This window comes from Harpia harpyja, chromosome 16 (assembly GCF_026419915.1).
Source record: "Harpia harpyja isolate bHarHar1 chromosome 16, bHarHar1 primary haplotype, whole genome shotgun sequence".
Lineage (NCBI taxonomy): Eukaryota > Metazoa > Chordata > Aves > Accipitriformes > Accipitridae > Harpia > Harpia harpyja.
The window spans coordinates 17,648,203-17,668,935 of record NC_068955.1 but is presented as its reverse complement, the minus strand read 5'-3'; the positions used below and the strand labels follow the sequence as shown (position 1 = coordinate 17,668,935).

Here is a 20,733-nt window from a genome sequence, read left to right as displayed (position 1 = left end):
CCCGCGGGACACCGCACCCCGCTGCCCCCCCCCCCCCTCCGCGCTGCTCCGGGGGCTCCGGCGGCCGCGGCCCCCGCCCCGCCGCGCCCCGCCCCGTCCCGTCCCGACCCGCCGCGCCGGGGGGGCTCCGGCATAAATACGGCCTCGAGTGGCGCTCCCGGACCGGCGCGGCTGGGGAGGGGGTCGGCGGCAGCAGCAGCCAGCGCTGGTGGCCTCGCCTGGGAGAGGGTGTGAGGGCTGCCGCTCCGCGCACCCGCCCGGCCGGTGGCTGCCGCTGAACAGCCCGATCGAAGCCCCCTCTATTCTGATCCCCTCCCTCACCCCCTCTGGCCCAGCCGCTGTCTCCTCCGCCACCCCCATGGACTTACTGGGCCCCATGGAGATGACGGAGGGCTCCCTCTGCTCCTTCGCGGCCGCCGATGACTTCTACGACGACCCGTGCTTCAACACATCGGACATGCACTTCTTCGAGGACCTGGACCCCCGTCTGGTGCACGTGGGGGGCCTGCTGAAGCCCGAGGAGCACCCGCACCACCACGGGCACCACCACGGGCACCCGCACGAGGAGGAGCACGTCCGAGCGCCGAGCGGGCACCACCAGGCTGGCCGCTGCCTGCTGTGGGCCTGCAAGGCTTGCAAGAGGAAGACCACCAACGCTGACCGCCGTAAGGCTGCCACCATGAGGGAGCGGCGGCGGCTCAGCAAGGTCAACGAAGCCTTTGAGACCCTCAAGCGCTGCACCTCCACCAACCCCAACCAGCGCCTGCCCAAGGTGGAGATCCTGCGCAATGCCATCCGCTACATCGAGAGCCTGCAGGCGCTGCTGCGGGAGCAGGAGGACGCTTACTACCCGGTGCTGGAGCACTACAGCGGGGAATCAGATGCCTCTAGCCCTCGCTCCAACTGCTCCGATGGCATGGTGAGTGCCCCAGGGAGGACACCCTGCCACCGAGGTGCCCCAGACGCTGTTGGTCCAAACCTGCGCAGGGCGAGTCACCTCCTGCCTTTCCTATAGCAGCTGCCTTCCGTACCTCCCCAGGCAGAAGACAAAGTCCCTTCTCGTGCCTTGAGCTCCAGCATCAAAGGGAGGTGGGGTCCCCGCATGCCAGGATCTCTGGGAAAGAAGAAAAATCTTTTCCACACTTTTTTCCCTGGGATGTGAAGTCAGGCAGGTCCCCCTGTGTCCTGGGGGAGCCAGGGGAGAGCTGCTGGGGGAGCACTTTGGGAAGCTGCCTGTGATGGGTACCTGGGGGCATGGTGAGGTCTGAGCCCTGCCTGTGTTCCCGTAGTTCCTGGGGCATCTCTGTTTCCATCTTCTGTTGTATCATTTCCTTCGAATCCTCTAGGGACAGCAGAGAGGAAGGTCCCCCTTGGTCATGGTAGTTACAGGGGAACTGGTAAGAGTCTGGGTTTTGTTTTCTGCCGTTCGTCATGATAACAGGAGAAGGGTCTAAGCAACAGGAGTTGTTTTTCTTGAGCCTTAAGAAAAAGGTTCTCTATTTCTCCTCACACTTCATTCCCTCCATAGGCAATTACCAGCAATAGAAAGGAGACCCCAGGCTTTCAGTCTTGTTTTTATGTTATGGGGAGTGGAGAAGAAGGGTGGGTGCCAGAGAGGACGTCTCACTGCTGCATCTTTTCACTGGGGCTATAGGCTTGGACTCTGGTCTGGCTCTGGGGTGGTGGGATGTGGTGACTGGAGCACAGGACAGCTGTCTGGGATGGGATATCGGCAGCACTTTAAGACCTGAGATTTTTTTCTGTGCTGTGGTGGGGATAATCATTACTGAGTTGAACATCTGCGATTATGAGATAGTTGGCAGATTGGAGAGCAGATTTACACAAACAATCCCTCCTCAAAATACAGCCTTTTTCTTCTGTCAGAGTAATTTCATTGTGGATTAAAGTATTGGAAACATATATTGGTCAATGTTTGGGGGATTTTTCTCTACATAATGGAAATGGGAAGAGAAACTAGAGGAAATAACAAGGGACAAAGGTAGACTAGAGGCTTTTTAAGAGGAACTCATGTTTGGAAAAACCTTCAAAAATTAAACCAAAAAAAGACTCATTACCCTTTTGGTCTCCTTGTTGTAAATTGAAGATATGTGTAGGACAGTATCTGATCAGAATGCTGGAAAACCTCATCTCAGTTGTAAGCTACAGCATTCGATGCAACAACAAATGGTAATTTTCCCTTGGAACAGCTGTGCCACATAAAATATTCTGAGGTGAATCCCCTTCTAGCCAAGTTAAGTTCTGCCTCATTCAAAGAAACTACAACTTGATGGCATTTCAGCCAGGACTGGAATGATGGCACAGTCTAGGGACTGAAATAAGAAATTGGATGGTTACTGGGATTTCAGTAAATGCTGTCCCCAACCAGTGACCTCACTCAGATTGCTCTCCTTTCCAGATGGAGTACAGCGGGCCTCCTTGCAGCTCTCGCAGAAGAAACAGCTATGACAGCAGCTACTACACAGAATCACCAAATGGTGAGTATGTGCCGTAACAGCCATGTGAAACATGGAGACTGAGGCAGTCAACGCAGCAAACTTCCCCGTGCCGTCTCTGTCCCCAGTTGTTCAGCTGACCCCAGCTGGGCTGAAAGAGGAACCTGCCTTTTCAGCCAGCGAGCTGTTGATGCTAGTAGAAGCATTGGATTTCCTCTAGATGTATTTGCAAATAGGGGGATATGCTAGAGCTGCATTTCCTATTTTGCAAATATAACATCTGGATAAAAAATATATTCCTCTCTTCAACTAATTTTCAGTGTTTAACCGTGTTTTGCATGAAGACTTCTATCTATCATTGATCCAAACTGGAGAAATTGTCAATTGATTTCAAATCTTCCCTTCCCTTTCTATGGACTGAAGTGAAGCCCTGGATCCACCCTGCCCCAAAAGTAGCATACTTTGGTCGTGTCTCTCTTCCGTTTTGCAAATTACAATCTGTTTCCTGATAATTGGCATCCTTCACCAATATTAATTTCCTCTGAATCTTTACATGCTCACAGATGCATACTGTCAGGCACTCACTGGTGTTTTATGAAAGAACTACATCCTACTGACGTTAAGTACCCATTAGATAAACTGAGCACCTTTTTGTCTGTTTTTTAGATCCAAAGCATGGGAAGAGTTCTGTTGTTTCCAGCCTTGATTGCCTCTCAAGCATTGTAGAGAGGATTTCCACAGATAACTCCACATGTTCTATACTGCCTCCAGTGGAAACTGTTGCTGAAGGGAGTCCCTGTTCCCCACCAGAAGGAGCGAGTCTGAATGACAGCGGAGCCCAAATTCCTTCCCCCACCAACTGCACCCCACTTCCCCAGGATAACAGCAGCAGCAACCCTATCTACCAAGTGCTATAAAGGCAGGTCCAGCTGGACTGCACTGAAAACAAATTGCTCTGTTCAGCCACGCTCCAAGACCTGCCTTCTAAGACTAAAAAGACTTCTCAAGACTTGTTCCAGTTTTAAAATATCACTGAAAATTCCTTCAAATATATAACTTTTCAAACCTGTATTACTTCAAAATACACCTAGTTATTTATTGGTTGTTACGCTAAAGTTATTTAATATGTCTAGAGATAAAATTGTATACCATGAAATGGCCAATGTTTAATCTCGGCTTTGGGGAATAGGAACCTGGCTCCTGAATGCAGAGGAGAATAGAAATCTACAACAGTGGTGTGGCATGACAGATCCTTCCTATTACTCCCGTTCTGGCCAAAATAAGGTTGTGGACCATTTTTTATAAAACTTTTTGTATACCTGTAAATAAGAGTTGCTTTGCAAAAAAAAGGAAAAAAAGACGAAAAGAAAGAAAAAAAAGAAACATAAGCAAAAATTAAACACAAAACAAAAAGGGGAAAAAAATTTAAAAATATTTAATATTGCTTGGTTTGTTGTGTCAAACTTTTAACTTTATATATTTATACGATGTGGTTGCCAAGAATGTTTTCAACAGTATTCTAAATAAAGACCCTTATTTATAAAATCTGTGGTGTTATCTTGACTTTCATTAGGGCTTCTAGAATTACTAGTGCATTTAGGAGTGGTATGGAGATTGCTGCCTTGGCAGGAAGAAGATGCAGGCTCTGATTCAGCAAAGAAATCAAGAACATGCTTCAGTTGCACTACTTTCAACTACTTTGCATAAATATATTGCTGAAAAGGGTTCTACTTACTTCATATTGTATCTTGGTGATTTCTAAACCAAGTCTTGTATATCAGAGCTCATTACTAAAGAGATCTGTAAGGTAAATAAGCATGTTTCTCTTCCTCCCCCCAAAGTTTACAATTACATTATAGGACTTGATCTTACAAAGATGTGTTAGAACTAGCAATCACAATAAATTAGACTCTCCAAATTCCAGTGCAGCTATCATAACTTAAAGTTATACAACAGTATCTCACAAGACCAGGTACTCCATTCTTGGACAAATGTTCAGATTTTTCATTCAAGGTCTAATTTTCAAGTGTTTGTACCAGGTTCATATATTCTTAGGTGCTAGAAAATAATTGCAAAGGATTTTTTGTCATAAAGTTCAGGTATAGATCACAGTTTTCCTCAAATTTAGGTTGGAATTTAGGCCAAAGATAGGCAGTTTTAATTTGGATTTGAACTTTACGCCATCTCTGGCAGCACTACTCCAGGGATTTACTTCTTGTTTAGAGCCTCTCTAAAAATAACCAGTGGGCTATGTTTCATTCAGTATATATGTGTAACCTTGCAAGCTTGCCATGAAACTGAAAAATGTTAAGCCCTGAGCAGGTTGTCATTGGTAAGGAACCATGAGGGCATTTCTGTACATTTGGACAAGAATAACCAGCAGCTACAGCCAATGTGAAACAACCCATTTCTTGTCGTATGCCTGTGATTTATGGATTTTGTTTAAACATCACAGTAAAAAAAAAAAGAAACAAACTCCACCCCAAAAACCAACCCAGATATCGTCATCAGCTCTAAATACTTTGATGACAGATTATTTGTTGTATTCTCTCTTAGGTGACTATTAAAGATGGAATTTGTGCAGCTCTTACCTCTTAAACAGGAAAAAGAAAGGGGGAACAGCTAATTCCATGGGAATGTCTCCCAGTCCTTTAGTTGTAAGGGCCTTGAATATCAATGCTCCATGGAGAGAAGAGGAGTGAGCGGCCTTGTGTCCAGCAGAGCAACGCACTTGCTCCTCTTTCCTCCTGGGGCAGAGGCGTGCTCCGAACTTGCTGTCTTATCCGAAGCCAGCGGGGCAGGGAAGGTAGCAGCCCCAGGGATTCCTTCCTCATCCATGCGCATGTGACCATGGTTGATAAATCGTCGTTGAGTTACAGGACCACTCTGCGGAGCTGGCCAGGCTCCCACGGATTGGAGGGGACTCTGAGGCAGGACTGGCCCCTCAATATCTTCATCAAAGTCCAACTTTGTAAAGGTCTCTGTGGGCAGAAAACAGTCCAGCCCATAAAGGTTGAGCTCAGCCCTTTCATTTTTCCATTAAAAATAAAAATTAAACGCACTTGCAAATGTGCTAATTCATACTAGCATGAATAGGGAGGGTCTCTACTGAGGTCAGAAAAATGCCACAGGTTAGTTTGAAGTCAATATCACTAACTTAAAAAAACTAAAGAGACACAGTTAGAGCCTCACAAATCAATACCTCGCACATCAACAATAAAATTTTCCTTGCCTCCAGCGAACATTCCATCAGGCCCACAATGCAAACGATCAAACGATGCTTTTGTGAAATACTATAGACCTTACCATCCCTATACTCTGAGACTGGTGAAAGTATCAGTTTTACTGTGGTGTAATGGCAACCAAGAAATATTTGGCTAGCTGAGGAACTACAGAGACTCTATACATGTCAGCAGCACAAACTTCATGCCTGCCTCACTACAGCACCCCACCTCTGTGGGACACAATAGTGTATACCTGGCTGTAAAGCTGGCATGGCAGGGTGGACATGGGGCGCCTGCCTGTGCTCAACAATGTACATGCAGTTCCATGTGAAGTCATGTATATTGCATTTCACTGATTTATTTTAGCAACCCAAGTTTCCACATACTGGTGTTAATGTTACAACAGAGAACAAGCATTTAGCACATCCCAGAATAGATGGATGGGTGAAGAAGAAAAAAATATTCACAGATTTCCTATGCAGAGCCCATCTTTTTCCCACTGAAGTCAGTGAGAAAAGTCCACTGGAGTAAGGCCAAAGGGCATCAATGCTGATAAATACATGTTTAGGTTACAGCTATATTTATTTTTGAACTTAAATAAGGAAAATGTGTTCCCTGTGCAATTTCTTCCTGTCTATTTCTAAGGTAATACACTTAAAACAAATGCCTGAAGTTACTCTGCTCCCCTGTGCATCAAGAGGACAGCATGTTACTGATGGAAGTACATCCCAGTCTATAGGCAAATATTTCCAAGCTGGAAATGCTTGGATTCAGAGCTTTAGTTTAGTTCCGACAGTGGCAGGGAACATAAGCAGAGCTGAGGAACAGATACAAGACGGATCCAACACTGACAAACTTCGGTTCTTAAACTGGGCTCCTGAAGGTGTATTTAGGCATTTAGGGCTGATTCTACAAGACAAAGCGCAGTCTAGCTTGGTCTACGGAAACACTCCAGCATGGGCTACAAACACATACCAACAGCCTGAAATCATGGTTTATACCACACAGGTTCCTGTTCAATATTCTGCAGGACAGGGCACCGTCTGATTTTAAAAAATCTGAATCCCGCAGATTGCACTGACATGCAGAGCCTGGGAGAAAACAGGGGTGACTGCAAACCAGACCGTTCCTTTCCCCAAGCTGCCTTGGCAGGACAGTACAGAGCCGGCCTAATGTGGGTTTGGAGCTTTTCCCTAAAGGTATTAGAATTGTCTGATGTTTCCTACAGCACGCTACCTCCAAAGGGAAAGTCATACAGCTACAAACAATTAAAGGAAAGTAGCTGTCTTTGAACATAAAGGTAAGTGTGTATTTTAGGCACGTTTGATTCAATTTTGTAACTTAAGAAAGCCCTACTGGGGCTGCATGACAAAACCCGTATTATCGGTTTACCTTATTCAAGCTATTGCTATGGGAAAAGTGAAGTTCACTTACATATGCTAAGTGCTTTGATTTTAAATTTCATCAGGTCATTTGCAAATATAAGAATGAAGAGGATGTTTCTTCTACTTTCAATATTTCACAACAACAAAGTGCAATAAAATTGCTGTTTTTTAAAAATAACAATGTTATACACCATTTCCCGCATTATCATTGAAGCTGCTACAGAAATTTTTCACATACTGAAAATTGAATTTTAGGTAAAAGAAATATATGAACTATTCCTGGTATATTTTTTCCTTTAAAATATTTTATCATCTGTATCCAAAAATATTAAAGAAATATTGAGTTGGCAGTTGCTTTGCACCAGATGCTGCTCTTTTAAAATGACTTGTCGTTTTAAAAACAAGACAAAGATCTTACAAAACCCCACTGAATGTGGAAGGAAAAACAGTTTTCATTTTACAGCTTGTATTTTGCAGAGATATTTGAAAGGGTCAAATTGTGCAAAGGGCAAAACCTGCTCATTTTACTCACAAAAATGGTATTATATTCAGAAGAACTACACCCAAAAGTGGACACACAAGCAAACATTTGTACCTCATACCACCCAAATGTTAATGAGAAGAAATTAGTATTTCCCTTTTGTTTAAAAATTATTAATTTGTTCTCGAAATCAGTGGCAAAACTTTCAACTTCAGTGGCAATAGTTTCAAGCTGCTGCATGTAATACCGTCTGGGATAGCATTCACATAGCAGTGCAAAGCCGTGACAAACTCCCTGCTGTGCTCCTTTGCTTCTGCTCTGCTCACTGACCATTTCTATCACAACGCCTTCAGATACACCGATTCACTGAGCACAACCGCACTGAAGAAGCTGGCAGGCTTTACTGCTCACCTGATCTTGAAAATACAAACCAGAAACCATCCCCATAATAATGCTGAAAGCCTACAACATTTCCAAAATGTGTGGCTGACACAGAGCCTGTGATAGCAGGAGATGGATGAAGGACATTTTGAATAACTTGCATATGGCAATCTTGGCTTCACTAACAGTAGGTAAAATGGTCTTCATACAGTCAGAGTGCAAATCTTTGACAACAAGAGCTGCATTCAGTGTGTGTGACAGAACGTGGGATGGAGATAATAGGCCCACATGCCAACACCACAGAGATCATCTCTTGAGGCATACCTGAGTACCTCATTAAGCACTATTTACTAATGCTTCGCAGCTCACCCTCCCTCAGCCTTTCAAATCACTTGTTTTCCCGTAAAACTGTTGAACAGTCATGACTTTCTCTCCTTGATCTATGCGGCACGCTCCCTTCTCAAAAGGTTTGTTGCACAACTGGGAATGTCATTAAGTGAAGACCAATGGCTCTCCTTTCAATATTTGAGATTTTGGGGCTAATGAGGGAGAGAATGGTCCCTAGTGTAATACAAAAAAGCCTCCAGATAGTCCTTTCCCACCCAGGTCCCACCAGAAATTAGGAACATGTCTGGCATAAAGCCACATGGGCCAGTAGAAAGAACGCAGAAATCTACCTTTCACATACACAGACACTTCTGAATAAAGACCTTAACGTTGCAAGTTTAATTGTGAAAACTGACCTATTCCGTAACCACAGGGCGACAGAAAACCTCAGGGTTTTCCCAATAGTACAGTCAGCACAGCATTAAACACACATTTTCTTTCTAAAATGTCAATAACTTTTATCTTCGACACGCATCTTAGCAACATTGACAAGCGTGCTATTTTATGTAAGACTTGATGAATAACCCCACATTCATCAATAGCGAGACAAATACTGTATATGAAGTGAAGCTTTCCAGTATTTATAAAAAATTTATTAAAAACTCTGACAGCCAATAACCCACTTAATCACAAGACTGAGGGAGGTTGTGATTGTGGTGGCGGTGGTGTTGGTTTTTTGCTTGGAGTCAGATTCACTCAGAGGTCTGTGTCTCAGCACAGTCACCTAGTGTTGCATGTCCATGGCTGTAAAAGGGGGTCTCCCAATCTCAAGGGACCAGATCTGGAGATGCTGGATAAAATACCGGAACTGTTGAAACTCTCTGAAATACAGTCCTAACCCACCTGAACTGACCTTGAGTCGTTTTTTGGTCTAACAGCAACATCTGCTGGTTAAGACGTAAATTGCAGTTCTTTCTGAAATTGTCTCGGTGAATTCAATGTTCTGTTTTGCCATCTTTCTAGAACAGAAAATTTGTTGGTGAGGAAACAGCAAAAATATTCACGGTCTTCAGTCAGCACCTGGAGCCCCATACACTAGGAAAAGCAGGAAAAATATGTTGGAAAAGCCAAGCTCTTCCCTACCAAGAGCCTTCTACAGAAACAGAGAGAAAAATTGTAGGAATAGTATGGGGGTTTTTTATTACTGCACAAATTTTAGGGTACTGCTCTATTTTTCTTTGTTTTAAGTGAAAAAGAAAGACAAAAGGAGAGAGAGAAAATGGAAGGTCTTTGAAGGCATAGTATGGCCTGTGCTGCAAGCAATGGTCCTGGGGGAGACAGGTTGCTTACCAGAAGGCAGGTGGGGCAGATGCAGAGGAACAGGAGATGACAGCAGGACCATGATGCAATTCTCTGGCCAAGTCCCTCAGTAGGGCGCAAATCATCTCAGCATGCTTGGTAACCCCTATCTAACATGCAGGTGTAGAACAGGACAAGCTGAGAAACAGTCTTGCAAATTCAGAAAGACCATTTGAAGCCATGCAAGAGAAAGGTAAGCAAGCCTAGAGGCGACATACCTAACAATCATCTACCTTATACTTTGGCCATACAACATTCCTTTCTTTCACCTTGATGCTTTACTTCTGAATCCTAAAACAAATGCACTTGGCTACCATGACTGAAAGACAAAACCCAGAGAACTTGTATTTTATCTGGGGATTCATGCTCTGTGAGGACAGAAAGGTCCTCATGGTTCACTGACAACTACTGTGTGCAGAACTCTGTGTCTGACTGACTGTCAGGCCAGGCTGGGATTTTTCAGTGACAATCCATCACATTTGGGAACAAACATCCTGTGAGACCCGTTCGTCCAACTCATGACCATTTTCTTACATGTGGTTCTGTTTGAAGTCAGGGGTTTTGACTGTCACTGTGGGGCAGACTATTACGATCCCGCCACTTGTGAGTGTCCTGGTTTCAGCTGGGATAGAGTTAATTTTCTTCCTAGTAGCTGGTACAGTGTTATGTTTTGGATTTAGTATGAGAATAATGTTGATAACACACTGATATTTTCAGTTCTTGCTAAGTAGTTTTTAGACTAAGTCAAGGATTTTTCAGCTTCTCATGCCCAGCCAGCAAGAAGGCTGGAGGGGCACAAGAAGTTGGGAGGGGACACAGCCAGGACAGCTGACCCAAACTGGCCAAAGGAATATTCCATACCATGTGACGTCATGCCCAGTATATAAACTAGGGGAAGTTGGCCTGGGGAGTGCAGAATGCTGCTCAGGAACTAACTGGGCATCGGTTGGTGAGCAATTGCATTGTGCATTGCTTGTTTTGTATATCCCAATCCTTTTATTATCACTATTGTAATTTTATTATAATAATTATTACTATCATTATTATTTTCTTCCTTTCTGTCCTATTAAACTGTCTTTATCTCAAACCATGAGTTTTACTTTTTTTTTTTTTCCCCCGATTCTCTGCCCCATCCTACTGGGTGGGGGAGGAATGAGCGAGCAGCTGCGTGGTGCTTAGTTGGTGACTGGGGTTAAACCACAACAGCAAGAAAGAGTTTTTATTTCTAGTCAGTTGTGTACAGAAGAGAGTCAGTGGGCCTGTACTGGTAAAGCAATACGTTTTTGTTACGAATGTCTTTACTTGATCTTAGGCCACCTGTGGGTTTCCTGAGGCTGGAGCCTAGACAATTCATGTGCCTGTGATACCAAGAGGTACGTTTAATTGCTACAGTGTAAGAGAAACTACATTAGGGCAACCAGTAAGCAATATGTGTGCTTTTTTTCCAAACCACTGGAGGGCAGCATTTCCATGAAAAAGAGGACGTGGACATAATTTCTTTAGGGCATACTTTTTTTTTTTCCCCCCTAAACTTTTATATCTAACTCTTCCTCAGTTCAGGTACAGAGTATCATTTCATACCAAGACAAATGAAATTAATGAGCTGAACTCCTGCCTAGTGTAAATTCATCAATCTTACTGGCAGTTGACACAGTATTGGCACCCTTATCTATTGGAATTATCACAACAAATCCAAATTCATGGCTTGCAAAGATGCAATTCTGTGTGAAAAACCACAGGCTTTTGTGCCTATATGGCAAGGTATCCCTATGAGTTGCCTAATGGTGGTTAGGATGAAGACCATCTTAGAGCAAAGCATTTATACAACAGCTTGTAGAGGGAGTCCCGTTCTTCAAACAGGGCACGTGGTGCTCCCATTACAGATATCATACTATAGAAATACAAATGTATGCAGGGAGGAACATGTGTCATACTGATCACTTCGTTCCTTTTGGAAAGGAAGCACGGTATGTGCTGAGCACACATGCTCTACGCTCTCGAAGGCTGTCCTCTACAGAACTAGACACTTGAAGCAGCTTGCAGTTTGAAGCCAGCTGCACAAAATGTAGTCCCAAACATGCCTTTCAAAAGCTTGACAAATGCCAATTACATTAAATGATATGAAAAAAGCAACAAAGTAATGTGCCTAAATAAGAAAGCTAGAGATGGAGCCAGCCATTCGGTTTGAAGTACTTCCAAGAGAGATGTTAAATCCAATGGCCAGGGCAATTCTGGAAGAAATAAATTAACATGCTGGGTTAATATTTCAAGCTCTGTGGGAGTAAACAGCGTGTGTGGTGAGGGGAAGCAAAGGTAAAAATATCACAGGGTGCTATTTTGTTTGTTTGTTTGCCAAGGACACTGTAGCTTTTGCCATTTATTACTCTTCATGGTATGCTAGAAAATACACAAGACAACATAAAAGTATCAGCATTGCGTCACTGGATTTCCTAAATTTATCTTTTCCCCATCTGTTAAATCTTAGCTCAAGGTCAAGAGAAACCACCATTTTGAGTGAATGAATTATGGGATTGACACGTTCACGAAAAATACATTAGCAGTGTTCTTTTATCTTTAGTACTATGAGCAACCACAGCTTAAAGATTCCTCTCACCATAGGACTTCTCTGAGAAATAAGCTCTGGTAGCTCGTTCAGAGAATGCCCTGTACATGTCTTTTGTTCCACAATAGTTTTTTCTGGTCCTCATAGCTAAGGACTGACTGATAGCTGTCTGGTTCTAAATCTTAGATATCTGTCATCAGGTAAGCTCAGGCCATCACAAACTCCAAGTTCCAGCAAGTACCGGGGCTTGAATCCTTTCCAGTACTCATCTGTTGGCAGCTGTTTCCATCTGCTCCTTCTTCAGCGGTTCTGCTCAGTCCCTAGGGAAGAGCAGGAAGATTGTCACGCACTGAACTTGCTTGTTGTGAACTGGCTGCTCATGTTTTACCTGAATCTGTCATTTTGCCTCGTCTGCTCTCTGGCCTTTTTTTGCAATAAGAATTCCGAGTTCTGCTGTGCATCAAAGGCAAAAAAAGCAAGCTATTCCTCAGATGTGGAAGACAGAACATTATTCCTTAAGTACAAACAATTATTATTAAAAAGAGATACAGAAAAGATTGATCAGATCACTTAATCCTGACAGCTGCTAGGTATGTAGTGATTCTTGCATGTATGTTTTGTAGCTGAAGCAACATATCTTTGATGTGTCTCTGCTTTGCAGTGAGTGAAGGCATATACCCTTCAAGCACTCCATGATCACAACCATTACCTGTGGCCTTTTTTTGTTTGTTTATGTGGTAAACCACACAATGTAGAAAGAGAAGAAAAAAACCAAACCAAACATCTATTTCCATGTCTTCTACTTCAGACACCAGTGGTTACGTTTCCAGACTTGCAGCTGAACCTTTAGGAACTTTGGTTGGCTGAGCAAATGTCTATGTACATAAGGTTCCTCTATTAATTTGTCCCATTGCTATTTACGTACTTGTTAACTTGCTATCTAAGACTAACATTAATTGACCAGAGTGAATTAAAAGTTTTTACTTTTTCTTAACCAAGATAATTAGTTTTATATTTTCAGCTCTGAAAGTTTTAATTCATATTTCGACATACTGTCTCTAGCCTGATTTCCAACTGGACCAAATCCTCTTCAAATCTCTTGGGCCTTCTCACAGGTGCAGCTGAAAATGCAAACCTTTGTGCATAAACATAATTTTTTTCTTCCAAAGTACCTCAAAGTACATCCCTAACTATAAGCAACATTCTGCAGATTCTACTCAGTCTTAGCTTGGCAGGGAAGAATAGTCAATAAGACAAGCAATAGAACATAACATGGAAACAAAGGTGAAGAAGAATCCATTAGCTATCCAAATACAATCACCTGGATTTTGTCCCAACCAGAATGATATATATTTGTGGATATATAGGCAAAAACGCAGGCAAAAAAACCTCCTAAGGGCTGTATAAGCATACACTCAGGAAAACTGACAGTAATTTCATTGACTTCCCACATCACCTTTTGTGTGGTGCACTGTCCTTTTGAGCCTACATCTCTCTGCTTGGATTATGCAGTGGTCAAACTGGGCTACAGAAGTACAGCACCACTGTAGTACTTCTGCATGAAGACCTTTTCATATACTGAAGGGTTTTTAAGGGGTTTGGCGTGATAAAGCAAATAAGAAGCTAAAATACTTCTAAATACATGACACAGAATGCAATCCTTTTCTGCACTTTGTAACAGGCAGGATGCCTTTAAGCTAGAGAACAATTTTAAAAGAACCTGCAGAAATGTATTTTATTTTTGATTACAGTCTGAAAAATTCCATAGAAAGAAGGCCTTTACTATGGATTTGAGAACTGGTCACCCCTTTTCTCTCATTCTTTCATAGGAAAGCCAATAAACATGCTATTGTAGGCCCTCTTCTAGGATAGAAATCCATCCCAGAAGCACAGAAAGGTCCAATTTTGCATGAGAATGGAGCATATCTGAAGGAAGATCCACTTCTGATTTCTTGTTGGCCAGCTCTGAATACCTTGTGCCACTGTGATCTTTCTCTGCTTTCTCATTATTCCCCAACACCTTCTACTTCTGGAATACCTAGAGGCAAGGAGTACAACTACAAAACCTGGCAGAATCCGCAGAGGAATCAGACTGAATCAGTAAACACTGACTAAAAGTGTGGTGTCTTAGGAACAAGCATATCAGTGTGCTTCTTAAGCTAAACTGTTGAAACACAAACCTGCTACAAATCTTGTATGTTAGCAGGAATCCCAGCCATGATCTGGAGGGCTGGTACAAGCCTTTTGCACTGAGATTCTGTCGTGGTTTAACCCCAGCCAGCAACTAAACACCACGCAGCCGCTCACTCACTCCCCCCCCCACCCAATGGGATGGGGGAGAAAATCGGGAAAAGAAGCAAAACCCGTGGGTTGAGACAAGAACGGTTTAATAGAACAGAAAAGAAGAAACTAATAATGATAATGATAACACTGATAAAATGACAACAGGAATAATAAAAGGATTGGAACGTACAAATGATGCGCAGTGCAATTGCTCACCACCCGCCAACCAACACCCAGCCAGTCCCCTGAGCGGCGATCCCCTGCCCCCACTTCCCCGTTCCTATACTAGATGGGACGTCACATGGTATGGAATACCCCGTTGGCCAGTTTGGGTCAGGTACCCTGGCTGTGTCCTGTGCCAACTTCTTGTGCCCCTCCAGCTTTCTCGCTGGCTGGGCATGAGAAGCTGAAAAATCCTTGACTTTAGAATAAACACTACTGAGCAACAACTGAAGACATCAGTGTTATCAACATTCTTCTCATACTGAACTCAAAACATAGCACTGTACCAGCTATTAGGAAGACAGTTAACTCTATCCCAGCTGAAACCAGGACAGATTCCTACAGAAGCTTTCCCAGGTCCTAGAAACTCTGGGTAGAGCATCTTCCTGTTCCCTGGAGCACACAGACCATTCATTATGGTATATTGCAGAAAGGGAAGGCTGAGGACAAGCTAATAGAGGTACCATCCTTCCACTATTTGCCTTGATCTAGCTCTCAACACCTCATTTAACCGGGAAAAAAGTTATTAACGGAACTGCTGTTAATGCTGAGGCACAAGCCAGGATCAGGAAATCTGCATTCCCAGCAGCTGGCCCAAGATTTGTGACAGAAGGTGGATTTTGCTTTCCATTGACTCACACTTACATTGTATAAATCCTGGTTATTGACAAAAGAAATGCAGCAGATTTCATCCTTAGTGCCAATTATTTAACTAGCATCACTGGAACTATTATACTTTATATCTCTTCATATGCAGCATACAAAGAATTACTTCAACAGGATTAAATGTCATATTTCATGGGACTAGCTGTGTAAATATTTACAAAGCTAGAGAACAGCAAAGACATCTCAGAGTTATTGATTCATGTCAAATATTGAGAAGCTGGGTTAATCAAGGGATTTAAGCAATGCTTTAAACCTTTGAGTCAGCATTGTTGAGATTTATTTAAACTACTCTTACCTTTCAACATCCAAAGTTTTACAAACCGTTTATAACAATAAAGATTTACAGGCCATTTTCCCATCTGCTTGTCTGGGAACATTTCAGTCACTATTGCAAACTCAGAGTAGGCTAGAGAAGTAATAACAGTTGTGGAAAGTGAATCATTCAACAAAAATAAAGTACTCATTTCAGCCTAAAAAAAAAAAAAAGAGAGAGAAGAAAGACATGTTCTGGTTATGTTGATATATTAGAGAAATAGTCAGCTGATAGGCAAGCATATATATGGTATAAAATGGAGCATGTTCTATACTCCTCAGTCAGAAACAGACCCTAATTTTTTTTTTTTTGTGGTTAAATGAAAAAGAGGCAGAGAACTGCATGCCTTGTTGAAGAAAAGACTAGCACCTCCTGTTCTGTATTCTGTATATAGTATACGTGAAATACATATGTCTGTATCTATGTGTTTGTGTCTGTTGCTATGTTCATGCACCTGCAAATTGGCTGAGATTTTAAAAATGTAGTGACAGCATTAGTAGAGTTTTGTTTTCAGAAAAAGCTGACTATGCCAGTCTCAGAAAGTCAAGGATCTTTTAGGACTCCTCAAAACAAATCATCTAATAAAATAAAGCCAAATCACTAGCTATTTCCATAACTCTAGTTATAGTACATGGTAGGAGTTAAACAGTTCAGATCTACGTGTGCTCATTTACTCTTCCAGAAACATAGATTTAGAGCCTTCAGGATGACTGCACTCAGCTCATAGTAACACATATTTAGCAGCTTCCATAAGCATGTTTTTGTTATGCGTTGACGTGAACCTTCCAATTGTATAAGTTGAATTTTTATTGTCACCAGCTGCTTGTTTTGCTGGATCACACCTAGATCAGCAGGAAGAAACAAGAGACAAATCTATACCCTTCCTGTAACTACACATTGTAACAAAGTGGCGCATTAGCCAAGCTGCATGCCTCATTTCAGTTACTTAAAGTAGATTTTGCTGTGATTTAGCCCCATGATTTCTTGAGGAACAATTATTTCTGTTTTAGGGAATGCCTCATCACAGACAAATCCTGACACTTTCACTACAGCCTTGACTAAAGTAGGTCTAGAAACTTACGCTCTTTCAGATCAATATATGTGCTCCAAGAAAAGCACGGTGCCTGACCCAGTCCAGCTGCACGCTGGATTCAAGCAGGTGCTGGGTGTAAGCAGACAACTCAACAGTTATCTGCAGTGCTTACTGCCCTTCTTACCAGGAAGGAGCAATCTTCTCTTTCCCTACAGGAAAGGCAGTTTGGAAACCTCCCTAGTCTTTCAGCAAGCAGCATAACACTCCTTCCACCACCTCGCCTTGCTTGTGTGCACCATCCCAGTCATCCTATTTACCCAGTTCCATCTCCCATAAATTTTCAGCAAAACCAAATGGATTCAGGTAGGAGTTTCTCTTAGTTAATGGAGTGAGTGAAGACCAATGATGATCTCTAACGTATCACAATACTACTCCCATTTTTTTCCAGAGCAACTTCCATTTATCTCATAGTCTGATACGCATCTGTGCAACACTGCTGTTTCTACACCAGCACTCTTTCTGAAGGATCCTAAAGAGATCTGCAAAACAGAAAGAATCTTCACTCACAATCAAATGTTAGCCCAGTGTGAATGCATGGAGAAAAAAATGCAACCCAGCAGGCAGAGCGTAGCAAATGTTTCTCAGCTCACAGCAAAGCCATGCAACAGTTGAAGAACATGGATCAAAATGAAGCACATATTCAAGCAAAACTTAGGTTATTAAGAAAAAAATCCAGCTAGATAAAAGTGGAAGAACTAGCATTCAGTCATAACTTCTGCTGCTCTGGCTACTTTCATTAAAAGCAGCATGACTTCTTTGAATCAGGCTTTGGGCTACACAGCTCTTCAGACATGCAGCACCTCTCTGACTCCCTCAGTCAACATCAAGCACCAACCAACTATTTTCTCCACCATTCTCATTCTTTCCATGGAAGGCTTTCATCCAACTATTGACAGTTCAAAGGGGTAAATCTAACCTTTCAGAAAAGTAATATCATCTATGCAATTGCAGCTTACTTTCTTTTTAAATTATTTTCAAGGACAAAGTGAGTACATCGCATGCTGAAGTGCATCACAGCTTTCCATTTGAAGACCTCAAACCAAATGATTTACAAGGATCAATATTAACAGATAAAGCAATTCACAGCAAGATGTAATCTAAAACTGATAAAGAACTGCATTGAAATACTGTTGACTTGTCATGAATTTAATACAAGAGGGCACAGACTGAATTATAGCATTCAAGCATTGCAAAACTGGTCTTCCAGCCCTGGCTGCCTTTTATTTTGAGATTATAACTCTCTCAAATAAATCTCTCCCTCTCAGCTTCCTCCAGCTTTAAAATATTTTGAATGTACTCTCCAGTTGTATTCATAGTTGCACACAAAGTCATAGGTTCTCTGAACATCTCTTTTCCCACTTTTTCATAATAACCCTTTTCTTTGAATATAGACTGGCTGATGAACTCAGACTTAGGCTTGAATTTCAGGAGTGAGTGCTTCGTTAGCTGTCACCATTGTTGGTATCCTCACTGGGAACCTCAGTGAATGAAGAGGCTAAAGAGGTGTGCAGAATGAGATACTCTTGTTACACTAGTAAAGCACCAAAGCATAAAGCAAAGCATCCCTATGTGCTTTCCATGCCTATACAACACTCTGTGATTTTGATCCATCAATCCAGCATCTTCCATAAGTGGTAAAAATGTCTCCATACAAAAACTAAAACTAAAAAAAAAAAAAAAAAAAAAAAAAAAAGTTAAAATTTCACTCAAAAATTGTGAGTTACTAAGTTTAGGAATGTTAAGGAATATATGCTCAGTCATCTCCCACACTGAGGAGAAAGGTCCTTTGGAGTTAGATTAGAAATCACTGCAGTTCTCAGCTAAAGCAGTTAAGTGGAGGGCAGGGGGATTAACAAATGAACAGCATGTGAACCCACAAGCTGTTTTTTCCTTTGTAGACAGAATTTAGACTTCTGTCTGAAAGACAACCTACCCTTCATCGTATACTATTACCCTGGGGATGCTGAAGCATAGGGCAACAGAGGTGATCCCAGGACAGCAGATGCAGAGCTGAAAGAAGGACTTACTCTTCCTGTGTCATCAGAACACAGGAGACAGTGGGGTGACCTAACACACGTGATAAAATTAGTAAGGGGACTCACTCTCTTTTTCTGTCACACAGTAGTTTAAAAACTAAAATAGATCCATGGCTTAAAGCTTCCACTGTCATCGTTAAAAATGTAGATTTAGAAGAACAGCTAAGGTTATAAGTAGACCCAATGACTTTAACAGGAGTGTTCAAAGTGCATAGGTACTCTCCTGGGTAGTAGCTGTGCAACGCTGGCCTCTCAGAAGGCTCCCACAAGGGATGCCTTTAGAAAGGCCTTTCTAAACTCTACATGTTATTTTCCCCACCTGTGCCAGGTTTTGGGCAGCCCCAGCTCAAAGTAAATGATCATGAAAATCTCTCACCAGTTGCGAGAATCAGATCAGGAAACAAAATGTAATTCCAAGGCCAATGTCTTTTAATACATTTTAAGAATTTCTGCTAACGTTACCTGCTGCTGTACTAGAATCCTTTTTCAAAGAGACTGTGAACTACTGGAACAAACTACCAACTCCATGTGTCCCACAGAGGTCTCCCAGCACTATTCAAGTTGGTTTAGTTCTTTTTAGCGAGTAAAACTTAGTAAGGTTAATTACTAATTTAACTTAAAATGACAAGAGATATCATAGAAAAAACAGATAATTCCTGGACTTACGCACCCACCTTCACATTAAGTCCTCCCTGCCTAACTTCTCTTTCCAGCGTAGAGAAGACACCCATCAGGGAAGTATAGAGAGGACTGCTCTCACTTCATTGACGAGGGACCTAAACTTTCACACATGCATTCATTTATTCATTCTTTAACTCCACTGAAGTCAATGGCGTTATATGAGTGACCAAATGCATGCTCCTGCTTCTGCAAATTACTGTATTGGCTCTAAGGCAAGTCTAAAGGCACAGAGGAGACACACAGCTATTCTGAAACCAGAAAGACTGAATGTGGGTATGTCCGACTGTGCAAATTCATTCATACGTTCATCTCACGTACACAGGGGATTAGAGAATCTCATTATAGCCTTGGAAGTCTTTACAGAGTGAGGGGAGATCCTTCAGCATCCCAGCACCTGAAGATGGAGGCTTCTAGTTTGAGATATCAAGGCTGCATAAGCAGCTATTCTGCAGCCAAGAGTCAAATATTTAAAGAGCTTTAAATATGTCAAATATAAACCAGAATAAAAAATAGTTTTAATATTGCCATTTTTCAGTGGGACTAAGGGGGCAGAAGTGCCACTATACAGTTTGGGATTAATCAAACTTCTGTGGAAATTTTTTGTCCGCAAATTAGGTCTTTCAAAATGATTTGGTTTGTTTTGTCTATCACAGTCCAAACAGTTCCAATTATGGAAAATTATTTTTTAAAATTAAATCAGAATTTTATATCATTATGTGGCAGGCTTAAAGCAAAACTTTGCTGATACACAGCACCTGCTGGACTGACTTAAAACACTCATTTTTAGTAAATCAGCAACCACCTATCTGGTGGTATCAACTATCACTAATTAAATGCAAATCGTGCTATAATCTACAGTGCAAAGCAAAGTCTTTGTATCTTAATATGCAGTTATTTTGTGCCCCAATACTTGTTTAATAAAGATATTATTTTCTAATACCTTCCCTCTCAAACTTCAATATAAGCTTCAAACGTGATGTTATCTTTCATTTTCCACATCAAAATAACGTCTAAACTTCACATTCCAATTTTATTTCTAAGAAAGCTTCCCATTTCAGGAGCTATCTTGATCCAGATCTCACAGCTCCTGCTTGCCCATCAATCTCTGATTTGAGGCCCTCTCATGCATCTTTTGAAATATCCAACTCTTCCGTGTCTACCAACGCTCCTTTATCAATTACAGCTTTAGTATCTTCAAAGAAACCTCGCAGGTCACTTAAGCGTGGCCTCCCCACCGGAGTCCACGAAAACTGTCTTTAAACAAGC

At 42.1% G+C, this 20,733-nt stretch overlaps 1 protein-coding gene and 1 long non-coding RNA gene across 2 annotated transcripts; one reads left to right on the top strand and one right to left on the bottom strand.

Moving 5' to 3' along the window:
- Nucleotides 1-173: 173 nt before the first annotated feature.
- MYOD1 (myogenic differentiation 1) lies at nucleotides 174-3,998 on the top strand. The gene is made up of 3 exons (XM_052811886.1): nucleotides 174-919; nucleotides 2,417-2,495; nucleotides 3,120-3,998. The coding sequence occupies exons 1-3, from the start codon at nucleotides 359-361 to the stop codon at nucleotides 3,368-3,370; spliced, it is 891 nt and encodes a 296-aa protein (XP_052667846.1). The 5' UTR covers nucleotides 174-358; the 3' UTR covers nucleotides 3,371-3,998.
- Nucleotides 3,999-8,627: 4,629 nt separating this feature from the next.
- On the bottom strand, nucleotides 8,628-10,691 carry LOC128152727 (uncharacterized). The gene is made up of 2 exons (XR_008238742.1): nucleotides 9,602-10,691; nucleotides 8,628-9,346 (listed from the first exon to the last, which is right to left on the bottom strand). It is a non-coding gene; the product is annotated as an uncharacterized LOC128152727 (long non-coding RNA).
- Nucleotides 10,692-20,733: the final 10,042 nt, after the last annotated feature.